Source organism: Scyliorhinus canicula, chromosome 18 (genome assembly GCF_902713615.1).
Source record: "Scyliorhinus canicula chromosome 18, sScyCan1.1, whole genome shotgun sequence".
Classification (NCBI taxonomy): Eukaryota; Metazoa; Chordata; class Chondrichthyes; order Carcharhiniformes; family Scyliorhinidae; genus Scyliorhinus; species Scyliorhinus canicula.
Genome location: NC_052163.1, coordinates 10,396,529 through 10,415,001, shown reverse-complemented (window position 1 = coordinate 10,415,001; position 18,473 = coordinate 10,396,529). Strand labels below are relative to the sequence as shown.

Here is an 18,473-nt window from a genome sequence, read left to right as displayed (position 1 = left end):
TTTAATAATCTTTCTTCCACTGAGGTCAGAGGTAGCAATGTTTGCTGATAATTGCACCGTGTTCAGTACCATTTAAAACCTCTCAGGGAGTAGTCTTTACCTCATGCAGCAAGACCTGGACAACATTCAGGCTCGGGCTGATAAGTGGCAACTAATATCTGTTCCATGCAAGTGCCAGACCCTGACCAACAAAACAGAATCTAACCATCTCCCCTTGACATTCAATGCCACTACATCACTGAAACCCTAGCATCAACATCTTGGGGAATCGTTATTGACCAGAAATGGAACCAGCCATTTAAATGCTATGGCTACAAGGGCAGGTTAGGGGGCTGACAATTTTGCAGCAAGTATCTGACCTCCTGACCACTCCTCGCCCCCAAAGCATGCCCACCATTTTCAAGGCACAAGTCAGGAGTGTAATGGAATACTCTCCGCTGACCTAGACAAGACAGCTCCAACAACACCCAAGAAGCTCAACACCATCCAGCACACAGTCCACTTCAACATTCACTCCCTCCACCACTGGTGCACAGTGATAGCAAGGGTGTATGACTTACAAAATATACTGCAGCAACCTGTCGCGCCTCTACTGGTAGCACCTTCCAATCCCATGACCTCTACCACCTCGGCAGGGTGCTCTTTGCAAGAGCTGGTGCAGACTTGATGGGCCGAATGGCCTCCTTCTGCACTGTAAATTCTATAATCTACATGGGCAGCAGATGCATAGAATTTGTTCCACTCCAAACATTATCCTGACTTGGAACTATATTGCAGCTCCTTAACTATTGCTCAGTTAAAAACTTAGAACTCCCTTCCCAATAACATTGTGGGTGTACTTACACCACATGGACTGGGATAGTTCAAGACAGCAGTCACTGACACCTTACTCAAGGACAATTAGTGAGAGTAGCAAAGACTGGCCTTGCCAACAGCGCTCAAATCTCATGAACAAGTCATAGAATAATAGAATCACTACAATGCCCCATCGAGTCTTCACCAGCCCTTGGAACGCGCACCCTATTAAGTCCATGCCTCCACCTTATCCCCATAACCCAGGAACCCCACCTAACAGTTGGATGCTAAGGGGCAATTTAGCATGGCCAATCCACCTATCCTGCACATCTTGTGGTAGGAAACCGGAGCACCTGGAGGAAACCCACACAAACACGGGGAGAAAGTGAAAACTCCACTCGGACAGTCACTGAAGACTCCCGGAATTGAACCTGGGATCCTGATTCTGTGAGGCAGCAGTGCTAACCACTGTGCCACAGTGTCACCCTCTTTTAAAAACCAACACTTCTGATAAAAAGGAACGGCAGCAGGATAATTGCACAATCCACTTGCAGCCAATATAAAGTGTGTGAGGTTTTAAAGCCAAGACAAGACTCAGACGGCATGGTGGCACAATGGTCACACTGCAGCACTGGGGACCCAGGTTTGATTCCGGCCTTGGGTGACTATGTGGAGTTTGTACATTCTCCCCGTCTCTGCATGAGTTTCCTCCCACAGGTCAAAGATACGCAAGTTGGATGGATTAGCATGATCAATGGGCAAGATTACAGACCAAGGTTGGGTGCTCTTTTGGACGATTGGTGCAGACTCAATGGATCAACTGGCCTCTGTCTGTACTGTAGGGATTCTACGGATTCAGCGAAGACTCAATTTCTTTGTAAATAAAAGTTTTCCTCTGCTTCTGATATCTCTGTGCCTTCCTTGGACAAATGAGCCAGATTATGTTAGGTGGATTGGCTATGTTAAATTGCCCCTTAGTGTCCAAGGACGTGGTTAGATCACGGACACAGGACAGGGTGGGCGAGAGAGTGGATCTAGGTTGCGTGTTCTTTTGGAGGGTTGGTGCAGACTTGAAGGGTTGGTGCAGACTGGAAGGGCTGAAGGGCCGCCTTCTGCAATGTGATTTGCTGTGGCATATTATTTACTGACTCAGATTTTCTCAGAAACTACCATTGTCGTCTTCCAGGATGTTTCACACAAAATTGCTATAATCAGACAACAAACTATACATGGCCAGTATCGAAACCCATGGGATTTGTCTCAAAATGTTTCAATGGTCAAATCAAATGAGTTAACCATTTATCGTCCTTAGGCAGATGGCTTACTTGTTCCCAGGCATACACCAACATAATTAGGAAACTGTATGCTCATAGGTTCGCAAGGGCAAAAAAAAGTCTTGTTGGAACAACCAAAAAAAAAGCAACAAATCAAGATTATTCTGCTGTGATAGAAGTTAAATAAAAAGTGGTAGGCACATAACAGAATGATCTACTTTTTTTTATACATCCCCCTCTTTCAACTCATTTTCAATGACTATATTTGTGTAGCAAAATTTACCCAGTGGGGTGGCACATTCGCATAATGGTTAGCACTGCTGCCTCACAGCACCAACGACCCGGGTTCAATTTCAATCTTGGGTGACTGTCTGTGTCGAGTTTTCACATTCTCTCCATGTCTACGTGGGTTTCCTCACAGTCCAAAGATGTGCACATTCGGTGGACTGGCCATGATAAATTGACAGTGTCCAACAGTGTCCTAAATTACCCAATGGTTAGGTGGGGTTATGAAGTTACAGGGATAGGGTGCGGGAGTGGACTTAGGTGAAATGCTCTTTCAGAGGGTGGGTGTGGACTCAATGGGCCGAATGGTCTCCTTCACTGTGGAGATTCTATTCTATGATTTTCTTTATTTCATTATCCAGAACATTACAGTTTACCATGGTTGTCCTGCACATTCAAGTTTCAATACTCTTGTGCCATACTGTTGCAGAACATGGGCTTCACGCCATAATTTCTAGTCTTTGATTAATCATCATGCATGCCAATATAAGATATTACAGTTACCCACTCCCAATTCCACCAATTTCACATCACCACCTTCAGACAGATATAAATACACATGCACTGGTTGAGCCAAAAAAATGAACTGAGCATTCAAATTATATTACAGTGATTATGAATACAGTTGTAGAGAATACCTTTACCTTACCTGATATTCATGTCATAGAAGAAATAAAACTTTAAAATCAGCGCCAAACAAGGCTGAATATCTTGGGGCTGGTTTAGTGCAGTGGGCTAAACAGCTGGCTTGTAATGCAGAACAATGCCAGCAGTGCCGGTTCAATTCCCGTACCGGTCTCCCCGAACAGGCGCCAGAATGTGGCGACTAGGGGCTTTTCACAGTAACTTAATCGAAGCCTACTTGTGACAATAAGCGATTATTATAATAATTACCATTATGCCCAAACTGATATTTAGCCTTGTTTGGGGCTGATTTTTTAAAAAAAAAATTTAGATTACCCAATTATTTTTTCCAATTAAGGGGCAATTTAGCGTAGCCAATCCACCTACCCTGCACATTTTAGGGTTGTGGGGGCGAAACCCACACAGACACCGGGAGAATGTGCAAACTCCACACGGACAGTGATCCAGAGCCGGGATCGAACCTGGGACCTCAGCTCCGTGAGGCAGCTGTGCTAACCCACTGCGCCACCGTGTTGCCCGGTTTGGGGCTGACTTTAAAGTTTCATTTCTTCTATGACATAAACATCAGGAAAGGTAAAGTCGCCATGGAGGACCATAGGCTGCTTTCCCCTTTAAGATGGAGAGCTGACTGGTGGTAATTTAACCTGAGGTTCACCACACCTCAGGCGAGGGACAAGGTTGAGAAGGCAGGGCCTTCATGAATAACGCTCATGAATCACAATCAGGTAGGCGCATACTAACAGCACTGTGGTTGTAACCCACACCACATGACTGCAGTGATCCAAGAAGGCAACTTCTCAAATGTAATTAGGGATGCACAATAAATGCTGGCCTAGCCGGTGATGGCCACATCCATGAAACAACGTAAAAAAACAGGTAGAAACAAAATCAAACTATTCAGCCTACTATAGTCTGACCAACCTCTCTTTCATAAGAGCGAGGAACCATATTTTCCACAATTCCTTTTAAAGAAAATAATTTTCTAAACATTTTACCTGGCTGCATTATCTATGTTGCACATCGTGGTAATAATTTATTGGAATTTAATCAAGTACTCACAGATCATAATGCTGATTCCACTTTGGATCTAGGGTGTTCTTTACTGTGTCTGTAGAATGGCACTGCCCTGACCCATCTACTACCACCTTTGCAAAGGGATCAGGGAGTCCTAAAGAGAAACAAAAACAATGAGATACTTTGTTCAGTTATAATGTTATTTGTTTTTTGGCTGAAAAGGATCACAAAAGATACAGTTGCACTTATTCTTAGAACATTAAACACAGGAATGACATTTTAACAATACTGTATACAAATCGCACAATTCTATACAAAGACATTTTCAAAGAAAACTCTCTTTCTTCAAACCCTCACAGAAAATGCATCTCCTTTCCCAAAAGGCAACGATCCTTGCTGAAATAGTACCAACTCGGAATGCCACTGTTAATGTTATTGATTAAAAACTTTCTTCAGTTTAAAGGTGGTCTGTACCCAAAATGGTTTTAACGTAATCTGTTCATTCCTCAGGTGCTCGCTAACATGCTGTGTGGGCCTCCAGCATTCTGTTTTCATTTCACATTTCTACCATCAGTACTTAGCTTTTCAGCACCTAATACTGCTGTACCAAACTGCAGAGCACCGTTGGCAAAGGTCTGGTGACTACAGGGTACTTAAATTTGGCAGCAGTTTGGAAGTCCACCAAATAGAAATCTCAATAAAAGAAACTATTACAGTCCAGTACCTAAAAAGAATACATCCGGACAAACTGCAGCAGATCCAGAACAATAATGGTGATAGGATAATGAGCACGCCCAAAGGCTGAACAAATACAACAGTCTGCAATCAGGTAGAGAAAACAGTGATTTTGCTTGTAACCAAAAGCAATTCTAGTCCACAAAGTCACCAATGTACACTTTTGAAGACCCTGAGCAAAAGGTTTTGACTTTTAAATCTGTATAAAACTGATAAAGATATACTTTGATAAGTCATATTGCCCATGCTACACAAACACTCTTTTCAGAACAGTACCATCAAATATTTTATACTTCAGTCACCTTTAGCATGTCAGCTATTGAATTTCCCCAATAACAGCACCAACTGTACACAATCAATAAAGTGATTGATATACGAATCATTCCATAAGTGAAAGTATGACAAACATTCCAGAATAAATCACATTTAGAGAGGGAAACACCAACCATGGCTAACCAAGAAAGTTAAGGAGGGTATCAAGTTGAAAGAAAAAGCATACAAGGAGACAAAAGTCCCAAAAACTGGGATAAATTCAGAAACCTGCAAAGAGGACTAAAGAGTTTATAAAGAGCAAATAAACTATAAGGTCAAACTAGCAAGGAATATAAAAATTGGAAGAACTTCTTTAAATATAAGGGCAGCACGGTGGCACAGTGGTTAGCACTGCTGCCTATGGCGCTGAGGATCCGGGTTCGAATCCCGACCCTGGGTCACTGCCCTTGTGGAGTTTGCACATTCTCCCCGTGTCTGCGTGGATCTCACCCCCACAACCCAAAGATGTGCTGGTTAGGTGGATTGGCCACGCTAAATTGCCCCTTAATTGGGAAAAATGAATTGGGTACTCTAAATTTATTTATTTTTATATATATATATTTACATATAAATAAAAGGAAGAGAGGTCCAAGTGTTCATAAGCCCCTTAGAAAACGAATCTGGGAAGATAGATCAGTCTTTACGGTGGAAGATACTTTGAACATCCCATTGATACTAAAGAATATGGAAGAGCAATCAAACATCATCACTATCACTAACGAAGTATTATTAGACAAACTAATGGGGCTAAAGACAGATAAGTCCCCTGGCCCTGATTGCTTGCATACTAGGATCCTAAGAGTAGTAGCTACAGAGATAGTGCATGCATTGGTTGTAAATGTTTCAAAAATCCTCAGATTCTGAAGAGTACTTGAGGGTTGGAAAACTGCCAATGTGACCCCTCCTATAAAAAAGGGAGGGAGATTAAAAAGCAGGTAATTATAGGAAGATTAACCAACATCTATTGTTGGAAAAATGTTGGAAGCAATTATTAAGGAAGTAATAGCAGCACATTTGGAACGTCATCTAATCAAGCAGAGTCAGCATGGATTCAGAAAGGGAATTAGTGCCTGACTAATTTATTAGTATTTTGTGGAAGTCTCAGCCAGAGCGGATAGAGGGGGACCAGCAGATGTGCTGTTTGGTCTTCCACAAAGCGTTCGACAAGGTACCTCACAAAAGGTTAAGTCATAAGATACGAGCCCATGGAGCTGGAGGTAGTATACTGGCATTGATAGAGAATTGGCTAATGGGCACGAAACAGAGTTTCTTTTTCAGGTTAGCAGCCTGCAACCATTGGGTTTTCACAGGGATCAGTGCTGTGACCGCAACTGCTTACAATTTATATGAATGACTTGGAGGAAGGAAACAAATGCACTGTAGCCACATTTGCAAACCACACATAAAAAAGGTGGAAAGGGCAAATTGCGAGAGGGATACAAAGGGTTTGCAAAGAGATATTGATAGGTTGGCAAATGAAGTACAATGTGCAAAAATGTGAAGTTGTTCATTTTGGAAGGGAGAGCAAAAGAACAGAGTATTATTTGAATGAAGAAAAATGGCAGAAAGCTGCAACACAAATGGATTTGGGGGGTACTTCTGCACAAAACACAAAGCGAGCACACCAATGCAACAGTAATCAGGAAGGCTAAGGGAATAATGAGCCTTATTTCAAGGGTGTTGGAATACAAGAATCGGAAAGTCTTGCTAGAACTGTACACGGTACTGGTGAGGACAGAACAGTTTTTGTCCTCTTATTTAAGCAAAGATATTATTTCATTGGAGGCGGTTCAGAGAAGATTCACTAGGATGATCCCTGGTATGGGGGAATTGTCCTATGAGCAATGGTTAAACAGGTTGGGACTCAAAGGGGTGCCAATTTAAAACTGAGGTGAAGAGGTTTCAGAGTCTTCGGAACTCCTTGCCACAGAGCCATGGGAGTAAAGTACTTGTCTATAAGGCCGAGAAGCGGGTTAAGATCAAGTGTAGTATCTGCTCTGCCTTTTGGCTCAGATCTGGTATGTCTCTCTTGTGGGGACCATGAATTGGATTCAATTTGAATTTGGAGCAGGCAAGGAGCTGGATTAGGGGTTCGCCCCTGTCCACACTCTGGGTCCTGGCTTTGAAACTCAGAAAAAATAATTTTTAAAAAATATTTAAGGCCGCGATAGATAGATTCTTGATCAGTAAAGGAATCGAGGGTTACAGGGAAGGGCAGGAAAGCAGACGAGAAGAACGACGGATCAGCTATGATCCCATTGAATCGCTGAGCAGGCTCGAAGGGCTGAATGGTCTATTCCTGTTCCTATTTCTTATGGTCTTTCATCCATACGGACAGGAAAAAAGTGATACCATCTTTTGGAAAAATCCATAATCTAATTGATCCTTACGCCCCTTTCCCCTCCAATAAACGCAAGATAACATTCATTATGTTCTACCACACTTCACTGAAAAGTTTTATTGCCCTGGTCTACTTTGACCTCCGCTACCCTACCCTAACTTCAGCCTTGAAACTTTCAAGAGTTAGTATTGTATGTCAGTTGTTTCACTCTGAAGTTAGGATTCAATCTTTTTCTCAGAAACAGTGAAATGATCTTATTTTGTACCATTAACTCTATAAACGTTGAAGCAATAGGCAGCGCTTTTAAACCAATGCATCATGAGATAATATCCATCTAGATGTTACTTTCCAAATTGTGGGTCTATTCTTTCATGAAAACCATGAGGAGGAACTGGAGATCCGTCAGGACAACTAGATTGCAAAAGTAAATGTACAACCTGCAGAACCAAAAGGGAAAAATGGACAATAAGAACCCCACTAAACAAAGTCAATTTTTGACAGCAACAACAATTGTCTTTTCTGTCCTGTGTAATACTGTACTTTAATCACACAATTTATGCCACATTTTTGCTATACTTTTAACGGCCCATTGTTCCAATAAGTGTACCATGCAACACACTTTCTCCAATAACAAATAGGCATCTATTTTATCGAATACTCTTGAGTATTTTTAATTCTAAAAATAAAGTAATGAAATATCTCAATTAAAGATGGGCTTAAGAGGAAATGTCATAATAATTTAAATAAAAACTAGTGTAAAAAAATTATATTGGGGATATTTAGGAATGTACTGGCCAGAATATTTTACTCACATCATTGACATAAATTAAAAGTCAAAGTCACACCCAGCCCTGCATTGCTAATCCTGTTGGAAAAAGTTTCCTCCAACTCCAAAAAGTTTCTATTTTGTATGCTGTGATGCTTTCCTTGCAAGGTTTTCATCATGGTGGTCAACTGTGTAATGCATCACAGACTAGCGACACTGAGCGAACTGACGGAGGAATGGCAATTGCCAACAGGATAGGGAATGAGACTCTTACAAATAAAACATTTCCTCCGCAAAGAGACAATAGGATACCCCAAGGCCCCGGAGACTACACTATTAGAGGACCTGATGATCACAGACAGTAAGCAGGGGGTCTCTGTGGGAAAATATACGGACAGATAGAGCCCGAGCACCACTGGACAAGACCAGACAGAAATGGGGAGGACGAAGGGGGGGGGGAAAGGGGGCAGAGAGTCTGAGACAAGCAAAGAGGGACAATACGTGGGAAGAACCACCCCCCAATCCACCGAGAAAAGGCGGAACCCCCGAACCCCCCCGCCTTTTTGCGATACACTGTACAATAAACACGAACATCAATGTACATAATATTGAAAATGCCAATAAAAAGATTTTTTTTTTTTTAAACGGTGTAATGCATCGCCTAGTGTGACTCAGGAGCCCCACTCTGGCATGGTAGTCCCTATTCCACTTGGTGCAGAGGAAGACAGCGTACTGAGAAGGTGCACAATTCCCTGGCCTCTGCTTTATCAGTGTCCTCTTCTCTCCCGGTACTACTCACACAGTAAGTGCCATGCTTTTCCATTCCAATTAAATTCAACCAAGGTAGACTGTTACATCTTAGACTAAATCACATGCATTTTCATCTCAGTTGCTATATATTTCTTAAATTTGAAATCCTAAGATTCCCTAAAACTAAACCAAACTGCAAAATGTGTCTGACTGCCCCCTAAAATCTAAATTGCAACATTATATGACATGACATTATAGAACATACAGTGCAGAAGGCGGCCATTCGGCCCATCAAGCCTGCACCAACCCACTTAAGCCCTATCCCCATAACCCAATCACCCCGCCTAACCTTTTTTTTCATCACTAAGGGCAATTTATCATGGCCAATCCACCTAACCTGCATGTCTTTGGACTGTGGAAGGAAACCAAAGCACCCGGAGGAAACCCACGCAGACACGGACAGTCTCCGCACAGACAGTTACCCTGCAGGGAATCGAACCTGGGACCCTGGCGCTGTGAAGCCACAGTGCTAATCACTTGTGCTACTGTGCTGACCATTATGGTCCTCTTTATGTTTACATATACAGGAACAGCTTTTGTGAACATCACAAATTCTGAACAAAGATAAATGGTGCTGTTCAATGACCAAAGCAGTGGTCCACAGGTTGATCAAGATCATTTATTCTCTGCAGCTCACTGTATGAAGTAAATGAGATATGAATCATTATTCCTCACCGCAAGTCTCAAAAATATATCAGAGGGCCCTTTTCTCTCATTTTTATTTTCCTATTTGTGTAGGATGTTTCCCAGCATCATCTCAGGAATTTGCCTGAAGATATTCAATATTTGACTTCCAGTGGTGTCCCTGAGCTGAGCGGTCGCACAAGAGATGGCTGTCATCTAAGAACTTGGGTTAAGGTCCTTTAACCCAACAAACGCGCATCAAAAGAATAGAAAATCCCCCAAACCAACGCCCCAACCCGCTCCATCAACCACAGCGCCAGCCAGCGTGCCAAGGAACCAACAATCCAGCTGTAAAAGCAGCAAAGGTGAGGAGAGGGGCGGCACGGTAGCCTAGTGGTTAGCACTGCTGCATCACGGCACGAGGACCTTTGTTCGATCCCGGCCCTGGGTCACTGTCCGTGTGGAGTTTGCACATTCTCCTCGTGTCTGCCTGGGTTTCGGCCCCACAACCCAAAGATGTGCAGGTTAGTTGGATTGGCTACACTAAATTGCCCCTTAATTGGAAAAAAATAATTGGGTACCCTAAATATTACCAAAAATGCAGAAGTGAGGAGAGGCAAATCTCTTAACCTCGGAGCAGGGAAGGCTGCGTGGCGGTACGGAACCGGTGACGACTGACCTCATGGACCTTCCAGCGCAGACCCAGGAACTGATGGAGAAAATGATGGGTTTCATCATCTCCGAGCTCCAAAAACACAGGGAAGCAATAAAGGAGGACCCGATGGCGGCCATGGGGGCGGCAATCAAAGTTGCGACGGCCCCCATGAAGGAGATTATGGACAAAATGGAACGAAAGCTTGAGGCCCAAGAGGTAACAACATGAGACTCGAAAAAGCTGCCATAGACCAGGGGGACTAAATCACGGCGCTCAAAGCAGAGGTGATGATGTTGGCCAGGACTCAAAGGGCTGAGAGAAAAGATCGACAACAAGGAGAATAGATCACGTAGGCATTACCTGCGGATCGTGGGGCTGCCAGAAGGGGAGGGAAGGAACCCCACGGAATACATAGCAGCGATGCTCGGGAAGCTGGTCGGTGAGGAGGGGTTTGCCAAGCCCACAGAGGTAGACCATGCACACAGGCCACTCCAACAGCAGCCCAAGGTGGGGGGGAACCACCATGGGCGATGATTGTAAGGCTCCACAGGTAGCAAGACAAAGAGCGGATCCTAAGGTGGGCGAAGAACACGGAGGCATGCAAGTGGGAAGGACATTCCATCCACTTCTATCAGGACATTGGAGCAGGCCTGGCTAAACGGCAAGTAGAATTTAATGGTGCCAAATCCGCTCTTTTCAAGAGCAAGGTGCGGTTTGGTGTGCTCTGTTTATCCAGCCAAACGATGGGTCACCTACCAGAGCATTACTTCGACTCAAAACCGGAGCACCCGGAGGAAATCCACACACACCACGGAGAACATGCAGACTCCGCACAGAGTGACCCAGCCGGGAATCGAACCAGGGACCCTGGAGCTGTGAAGCAACTGTGCTAACCACTATGCTACCGTGCTGCCCATCCTTGTACATCACAAAAGCCTGAGGGTAGACATAGCCTTCCTACAAGAGATGCACCTAAGAGGGAGGGACCCACTGCAGGTAAGGAAGGGCTGGGTGAGACAAAAGTTTCAGCTGTGCTACAACACGAGGGCAAGGGGTGCAGAGGCAATTCACCAGGACGTTCTCTGGGATTGAATATTTAAGTTGAGAGGTTGGATAGGCTTGGGTTGCTTTCGCTTGAGCAGAGAAGATTTTGAGGGATGACCTGATCGAGGTGTACAAGATTATGAGGGGCATGGACAAGGTGGATAGGGAGCAGCTGTTCCCCTTAGTTGAAGGGTCAGTTATGAGGAGACACAAGTTCACAGTAATGAGCATTCATGCAGCGAATACAGGAATATAGTGAAGTGGAGGGGGGTTAAACAGATGTGAGGGAATCCACCTCTACCACCTCCCCAGGTAGTACATTCCAGACCATCACCACCCTCTGGTTAAAATAATTTCCCTCAAATCGCCCCAAGCCTTCTGCTCCCCACCTTGAACTTGTGTCCTACACCCCACAGTCATCTATGTCATTTATATAAATGACGATCAATAGGGAACCCAGCACTGATCCCTGTGGTACACCAGTGGACACTGGCTTCCAGTCACTAAAGTTGTCTCCTACAGCCAAGCCAATTTTGAATCCACTTTATCAAATTACCCTATACCCCATGTGCATTTGCCTTCTTTATAAGTCTGCCATATGGGACCTTGTCAAAGCCTTAAACTACATCAACTGCACTACCCTCATCTACACACCTGGTCACATCCTCAAAAATTCAATCAAATCAGTTAGGCATGACCTACCTCTGACAAAGCGATGCTGACTATCCTTGATCAAACCTTGCCTCTCCAAGGGCGGCATCACGGAGCAGTGGTTAGCACTGCTGTCTCACGACACCAAGGTCCTAGGTTTGATCCCGGTCCTGGGTCACTGTCGTGTGAAGTTTGCACATTCTCCACGTGTCTGTGTGGGTCTCACCCCCCACAGCCCAAAACATGTGCAGAGCAGGTGGATTGGCCATGCTAAATTGCCCCTTGGAAAAAAATAATCGGATACTGTAAATTTTTTTTTTAAAAAGAAACCTTGCCTCACCAAGTGGAGATAGATTCTCTCCTTCAGAATTTTCTCTGATAGTTTTCCTACCACTGACATGAGACTCACTAGTCTGTAGTTCCTTGGCTTATCTGTGCAACCTTTCTTATAGCGGGACCACATTAGCGGATCTCCAGTCCTCTGGCACGTGCCCCAAGGCCAGAGAGGAATTAATAATTTCGGTCCGAGCCCCTGCAATCTTCTCCCTCGCTTCCCACAGCATCCTTGGGCACAATTCATCTGGACTTGGAGATTTGTCTATTTATAAGCCTACCAATACCTCCTAAACCTTGTCACTTTGTATGACAATTTGCTCATGAAACACAGTCTCTTTCAGCTGCCCCCACCGGCCATTTCTATATGTACCTCCTCATTCTCTTGGGTGAAGATAGATATGGAAGTATCCCCATGGAGGCTGGACATATCGGCGAAGAGGCTAAGGAATACTGTAAAAAAAAAAAAAAAAAAATTTCCCCTCGACGATTCTGTAACCTGTAACCAGAATGGAATGGAGAGGCCTCACCCTCCTAGTTGTGGGAGGCACTCAAGTGGGCGTTCGGGGCAATTAATAGCTTATAAGGCCCTTAGATACAAGGAGGAACGACTCCAGACTGGAGGTGAATTGGCCGTACTCCGCGGCCCCAACCATGGAAGAGCTGGTGGAAGAAAAAGCTGCAGAAAGAATTTGATGTGCTCTCCACAGAGAAAGCAGTCCACCAGCCATAGGAGGCCTTTTGTAAACATGGAGACAAGGCCAGCTGCACGCTGCTGCACCAACTAAAGAAGTAGGCTGCCACAAGATAAATAGTACAAGTTAGGGGCAGAAACGGTAGGATAGTTGCAGCCCAGAGGCTTTTACCGAGACCTGTACATCTCCGAGCCCCAGAGGGGGACTCAGGGATGAAACAGTTCTTCGATGAACTGGAAATACCAGTGGTGGAGAAAAGAAGAAAGAGGGGCTGGAAGAACCACTTGGGTTCAATGAAATCATGGAATGCATGAATTCCATGCAGTCGGAGAAGGCACCGGAACCAGGTGGGTTCCTGGTAGACTTTTCCAACAAAATTCACAACTGCACTGGCCCTACACTAGCAGATGATGTTCAACAATTCATTGTCATAGGGGACCCTGCCGCCCATACTGGTTGCCCCCGACACTGAGAAAGTCTTTGATCGAGTAGAATGGGGGGGAGCCTCATGGAGATGCTTCAATGGTTTGGGTTTAGATCAGGGTTCACCTGTACCGCGTTGCCATGGCAACCGTGTGGACGAACGGCATTAGTTCCGAGTACTTTCGGTTCCATCAGGGAACGAAGCAGGGCCGTTATCCTGCTCCTGTTCGCCAGTGCTCTTAGATCGGCCGAGTGGTGGATGGGCATTCGGAGAGGGGGTAGGGAGCACAGAGTTTCACTTCATGCGGAGGACCTGCTCCTCTATATGTCGAACCCCCTGGCCAACATGGGAAAGATAACAAGACTCTCAGTTTGCCTTCTCTGATTACAAACAACCTGGAAGAGCGAAATCTTCCCAGTAAATCCCTAAGGGGGCAGAGTAGAGCTGGAGGAACTGCCGTTTAAAATGACCCAAACAATGTTGAGCTACCTGGGGATATAGATAGTTCACACATGGAACCTGTCCAGTCTGGTGGAGGTGAAGAGGGACCTACGCGGACAACGATACGGGCCCATGCACATGGACAGCGGTTGTAGTGGCCACACTAAAGACCTGGAACCAGTTCAGGTGCCACTTCAAATTGGGTGGTACGTCAGTAGAGGCCCCCCATCTGCAACAACCACAAGTTTACACCAGCTAAGATGCAAGCCACGTTTAGGACATGGAAAGAGGACAGAGGAAAGGTGAAGGACCTGTACGTGGACGGTAGATTAGCGACCCTGGGGGAACTGGCGGAGTAGCGGCAACTCCCAAAAGGGAACGAGCTTCGATACTTGTAGTTGTGCAATTTTCTCCTCAAAGAGACCAAGACCTTCCCCCAGCTATCTAGACACACACTCTTAGACAAATAGTACCACTGGACTGGCTATAGTGAGGCAATTGTGGCAACATATATGGACGACTTGTAGAAAAGGTCAGGACCTCGCTGGACGAAACGTGACAGAAATGGGGGGAGGAATGGGATTGGAGACAAGGGGAGTATTCGGGATCGAGGCGTTGCACCTCAACCTCCTGTTACGTAGTCTAAGTCTAATGCAATTCAAAGTGGTGCACAGAACGCACCTAACCAAGACACGGATGAGCGGATTCTCCCCGGAGGTGGAGGATAAGTGCAAGCAGTGTCAAAGGGGCCCAGCCAACTACACCTACATGTTCTGGTCCTGCCCCAAACTCAATGGATTCTGAATAGCACTTTTTGAGTCTATGTCAAGGGTTGTGGGGGCCAAGATGGAGCCCATCTGTGGCAGTCTTCCGGGTATCAGAGCACCTGAGCTCTTCACAGGGAAAGGAGCGGACGCATTGGCCTTGGCCTCCCTGATCACCCAGCAGAGGCCTCTGCCAGGGTGGAAGTCGCAGCGCCACGCAGAGACCCAGAATGGCTCTAAGATCAGGCTGAATTCCTGAAGCTAGAGAAAATAAAATTCTCAATCTGAGGATCGGAGGAGAGATTCTATGACTCGTGGGAAAGATTTACAACCTCTTCGAAGACCTGTTCGTAACCAGCAAAGGGAGGTAAGGAAGAGAGTGAGAAGCTGTCATAACTAGGGATACATGTTTTTTATTCTGTTTTGTACATTTTGATATATAGTGCGAAAACGTCAATAAGAATACTTAACAAAAAAAGAATACTCAACACTATTTTTTCAATTTCAAGTTTTATGGCTCTTGTTATTAATTATTATTAATACTTCATTATTAATACCAATAAGTAAGACTTAAAGATACCCAATAGTCCTGATGTACAATTACATACATGAACGTAACTATGCCGAACATAACTCCATCAGGTTAGGGTGGTACATTTAATTATGTGCCACTCCGCCTAAATATCATTTAATCTAATTTAAACAGCATTCGTAGCTCATTAGAGCTAGTGACAAAACGAGGCTACTTGCTGCTGATCTCCAAAAGGTTTCGTTGAGAGCTCTTGCAATTTTTGTGGCACGGTCTCAAACACGGATGACTCAATTGATTGTGGCATAGTTTCATGGGGATTACCAGCGCGAGTTACAGATGTCATCAAGTTGAGCAGTCATCCCATTATAAAGTGCCGGCCAAAAGGAAATTATAAGCACTAATAATCAAATCACAATTGTTTTTATATAGAGCAAAATAAAGATTGAAGGGTGAAGGTAAAAGTTAAAATATGAAAAAACCGATTAGGATAAAAAAAGATAGTTTTTTAAAAATCTATTAATTAATCAAAACTATCGATGACACTTAACAACATGCCATCCCCCTGCCCCAAGCCAGATCAGTTGTCGAGCAGTGTTACTCAGATAGTCATTAAAATTCAACTCCATTTCAGTGAGCAAAGCTTAACTTTTAATGGGGTTACTAATAAGGGGGAGGGGGAAGAGCACTGGCTCTGATGAGAGGGGAGGGGGAAGAGCACTGGCTCCGAGAGCATACGGCTCAGCAACTTCAGGATTTCCACATTAATCTGTGCTCCCACTAAATCTTGAAGATAGTCAAATTCAGATTTAGTATACTGCACACACTGACTGTTAAAAACCTGGCAAGTTCCAGTTGTTAAGGTATTTTTACATCATGATCAAAGATATACTGCATGACAGCCTGTCTCAGTTCTATACAGTGAGGCATGATTTTTCATTTATCTTGCGCTTAATAGTGGAATTGAGCTAATTTTATCCAGTAATATAGGGGGGGGATTGGGGAGGAGGAACATCTGTGTAACAGCTAAAAGTTTAAAAGAAAAGAGAATTATTAATGGTCAGGCGGTTATTCCATACTATTTAAGTGTGCAGTTAGGGAATATTTCTCTTCATTTATGAGGACTTAATAGCTTACAAACAAGGCTATATTAGGATATAAAGTAAGCTGAAATATAAAAATAGGAAATGCTTTGGAGTTTTGGAATTTTATAAGAACCGAATCAAGTGCCAAACATCTGAACTACACTTTTCCACTTTATAGGTAGGAGCTGAAGTCACCCACCTGATTCTCATAAATAGAATGATTCTTCTCCAGGACCCCATTTTGATTCATACCTCCTTCACCTCTCCTAATGGCTTGGGCTCTCTTGGTGGTTTAAGCTCCTTGGGCACTGGTTGCTCACTGCTAGCTCAGGCCCAGGCAACTACTCTTAACAGTGACACTAACAGTGAGCATTAGCAGGTTATTCAACTAAGTATATCTTGATGATCCCACGGTTGTGAAAATAACTTTTCTCTCTCCAATCCGACAGGTCAACTCAACTGGTCTCCAATATGGTTCATCATTTTCCCGCAGACCCCTATTAGAAACTGTTTTAATCGGCATGGAAGAGGCTGGAGATGGCATCCTGTGTGGGTACGAGCCTGGAAGCGCTTGCAACGGCGCCGCTGCTGCTCCCTCCAACGAGGTATACCACGAGCCCGGTGGTGGCAGCTACCCTCAAGATTTGGGGCCAATGGAGGCGGCACAGGGGGAAGGTGGGGGCCTCGATGGGGTCCCCGATACGGGGGAACCATCGGTTGTTCCGGGAAGAATTGATGGCGGGTTCCTGAGTTGGCACAGGGCAGGTGTCAGGAGGCTGGGGGACCTGTTCATAGATGGGAAGTTTGCGAGCCTGGGTGAGCTGGAAGGGAAGTTCGGGCTCCCCCCAGGGAACATCTTTAGGTACATGCAAGTAAAGGAGTTTGTCAGGCGGCAGGTGGCGGGGTTCCCCCTGCTGCCGCCGCGTGGGGTCCAGGACAGGGTGCTCTCGGGGGTATGGGTCGGAGAGGGGAGGATCTCGGAAGTGTACCAGGTGATGCAGGAGGTAGACAAGGCCTCGGTGGAGGAGCTGAAAGATAAATGGGAGGAGGAGCTGGGTGAGGAGATTGAGGAGGGGACGTGGGCGGATGCCCTAGAAAGGGTGAACTCCTCCTCTTCGTGTGCGAGGCTTAGCCTCATACAGTTTAAGGTACTGCACAGGGCTCATATGACCGGGACAAGGATGAGCCGGTTTTTTGGGACCGAGGACAGGTGTATTAGGTGCTCAGGGAGCCCAGCAAACCATGTCCACATGTTCTGGGTATGCCCAGCGCTGGGGGAATTTTGGAAGGGTGTAGCAAGGATGGTATCAAGGGTGGTAGGATTCAGGGTCAATCCAGGCTGGGGACTCGCAATATTTGGGGTTGCAGTGGAGCCGGGAGGGCAGGAGGCGAAAGAGGCCTGTCTCTTTGTTTTTGTTTTGGGTTAAATATCTGTTTTTTTCCCAATGACAGCCGTTAATTTATTGTTTCTCTTTTGTATTCACGGCGGGGGGGGGGGGGGTCTGTTTTTTTTTTAATTCTTAGAATTTTCTGTTATTGTGAAAATTTGAATACAAATTATTTTAGATAAAAAAAGAAACTGTTTTAATGTGCAGTTCGCTAATATGTCATGTTCAGTGCTGTTTCAGCATAAAGTCAGCAGAGCTCGAGATGAAAGAGTCAATAGACTTGTCTCATCAGGCTTCTTTTGCATATCTCTAAGCAGACATAGATGTCTGGGATAAGATCACCTGCATGCCTGCCTCAGCTAAGGAATGGTGCATCTTCGCTAGAGGACTTGAGGTTTGAGCAGGCAGAGGGTCGGGGAAGAAGATAAAGTGAATAAAAACAGTTCTCAGTCGGGAGTTTGTTTTAAACCGTAACCATTAATAAAACATTATCCATTGAGCCAGATTTGATATTCTTTTCACTATCACGCCAAGGTGAGCTTCAAACCACATACTTTAAATCGCAGCATATATGTCATCCCAGTTTATAAGAGAACCCACTTTTCTGGCCCCAAAGGTCAGGTTTTTGTCTAAATTTGATGTATAAGTTGCCCCCTCCCCCCCGGTATTGTGAAGATGTGCGACAGTTTAAGGCCTGTCCACTCTGTGTCAGTGCTGATGACATACAAATGACCATCCGCACATACACCCATTGTTCATATTTATCTTTGGCATAAAAGTCGAATGCCCCTCCCCCAATTCTTGGGAGGCATTTTTTGAGGCTTCAAAATGTCAACTTATCTATCGACAGGGCTCTGTGGTAT

At 44.8% G+C, this 18,473-nt stretch overlaps 1 protein-coding gene across 2 annotated transcripts in view; it reads right to left on the bottom strand.

Moving 5' to 3' along the window:
* The window catches only part of smurf2 (SMAD specific E3 ubiquitin protein ligase 2), a 241,286-nt gene that overhangs the window by 107,954 nt on the left and 114,859 nt on the right, over positions 1–18,473 (bottom strand). For both annotated transcript variants that reach the window (XM_038777045.1, XM_038777046.1), the window contains exon 3: positions 4,059–4,167. In XM_038777045.1, the coding sequence (XP_038632973.1) occupies positions 4,059–4,167 (109 nt within the window). The remainder of the gene's footprint in view (positions 1–4,058; positions 4,168–18,473) is intronic.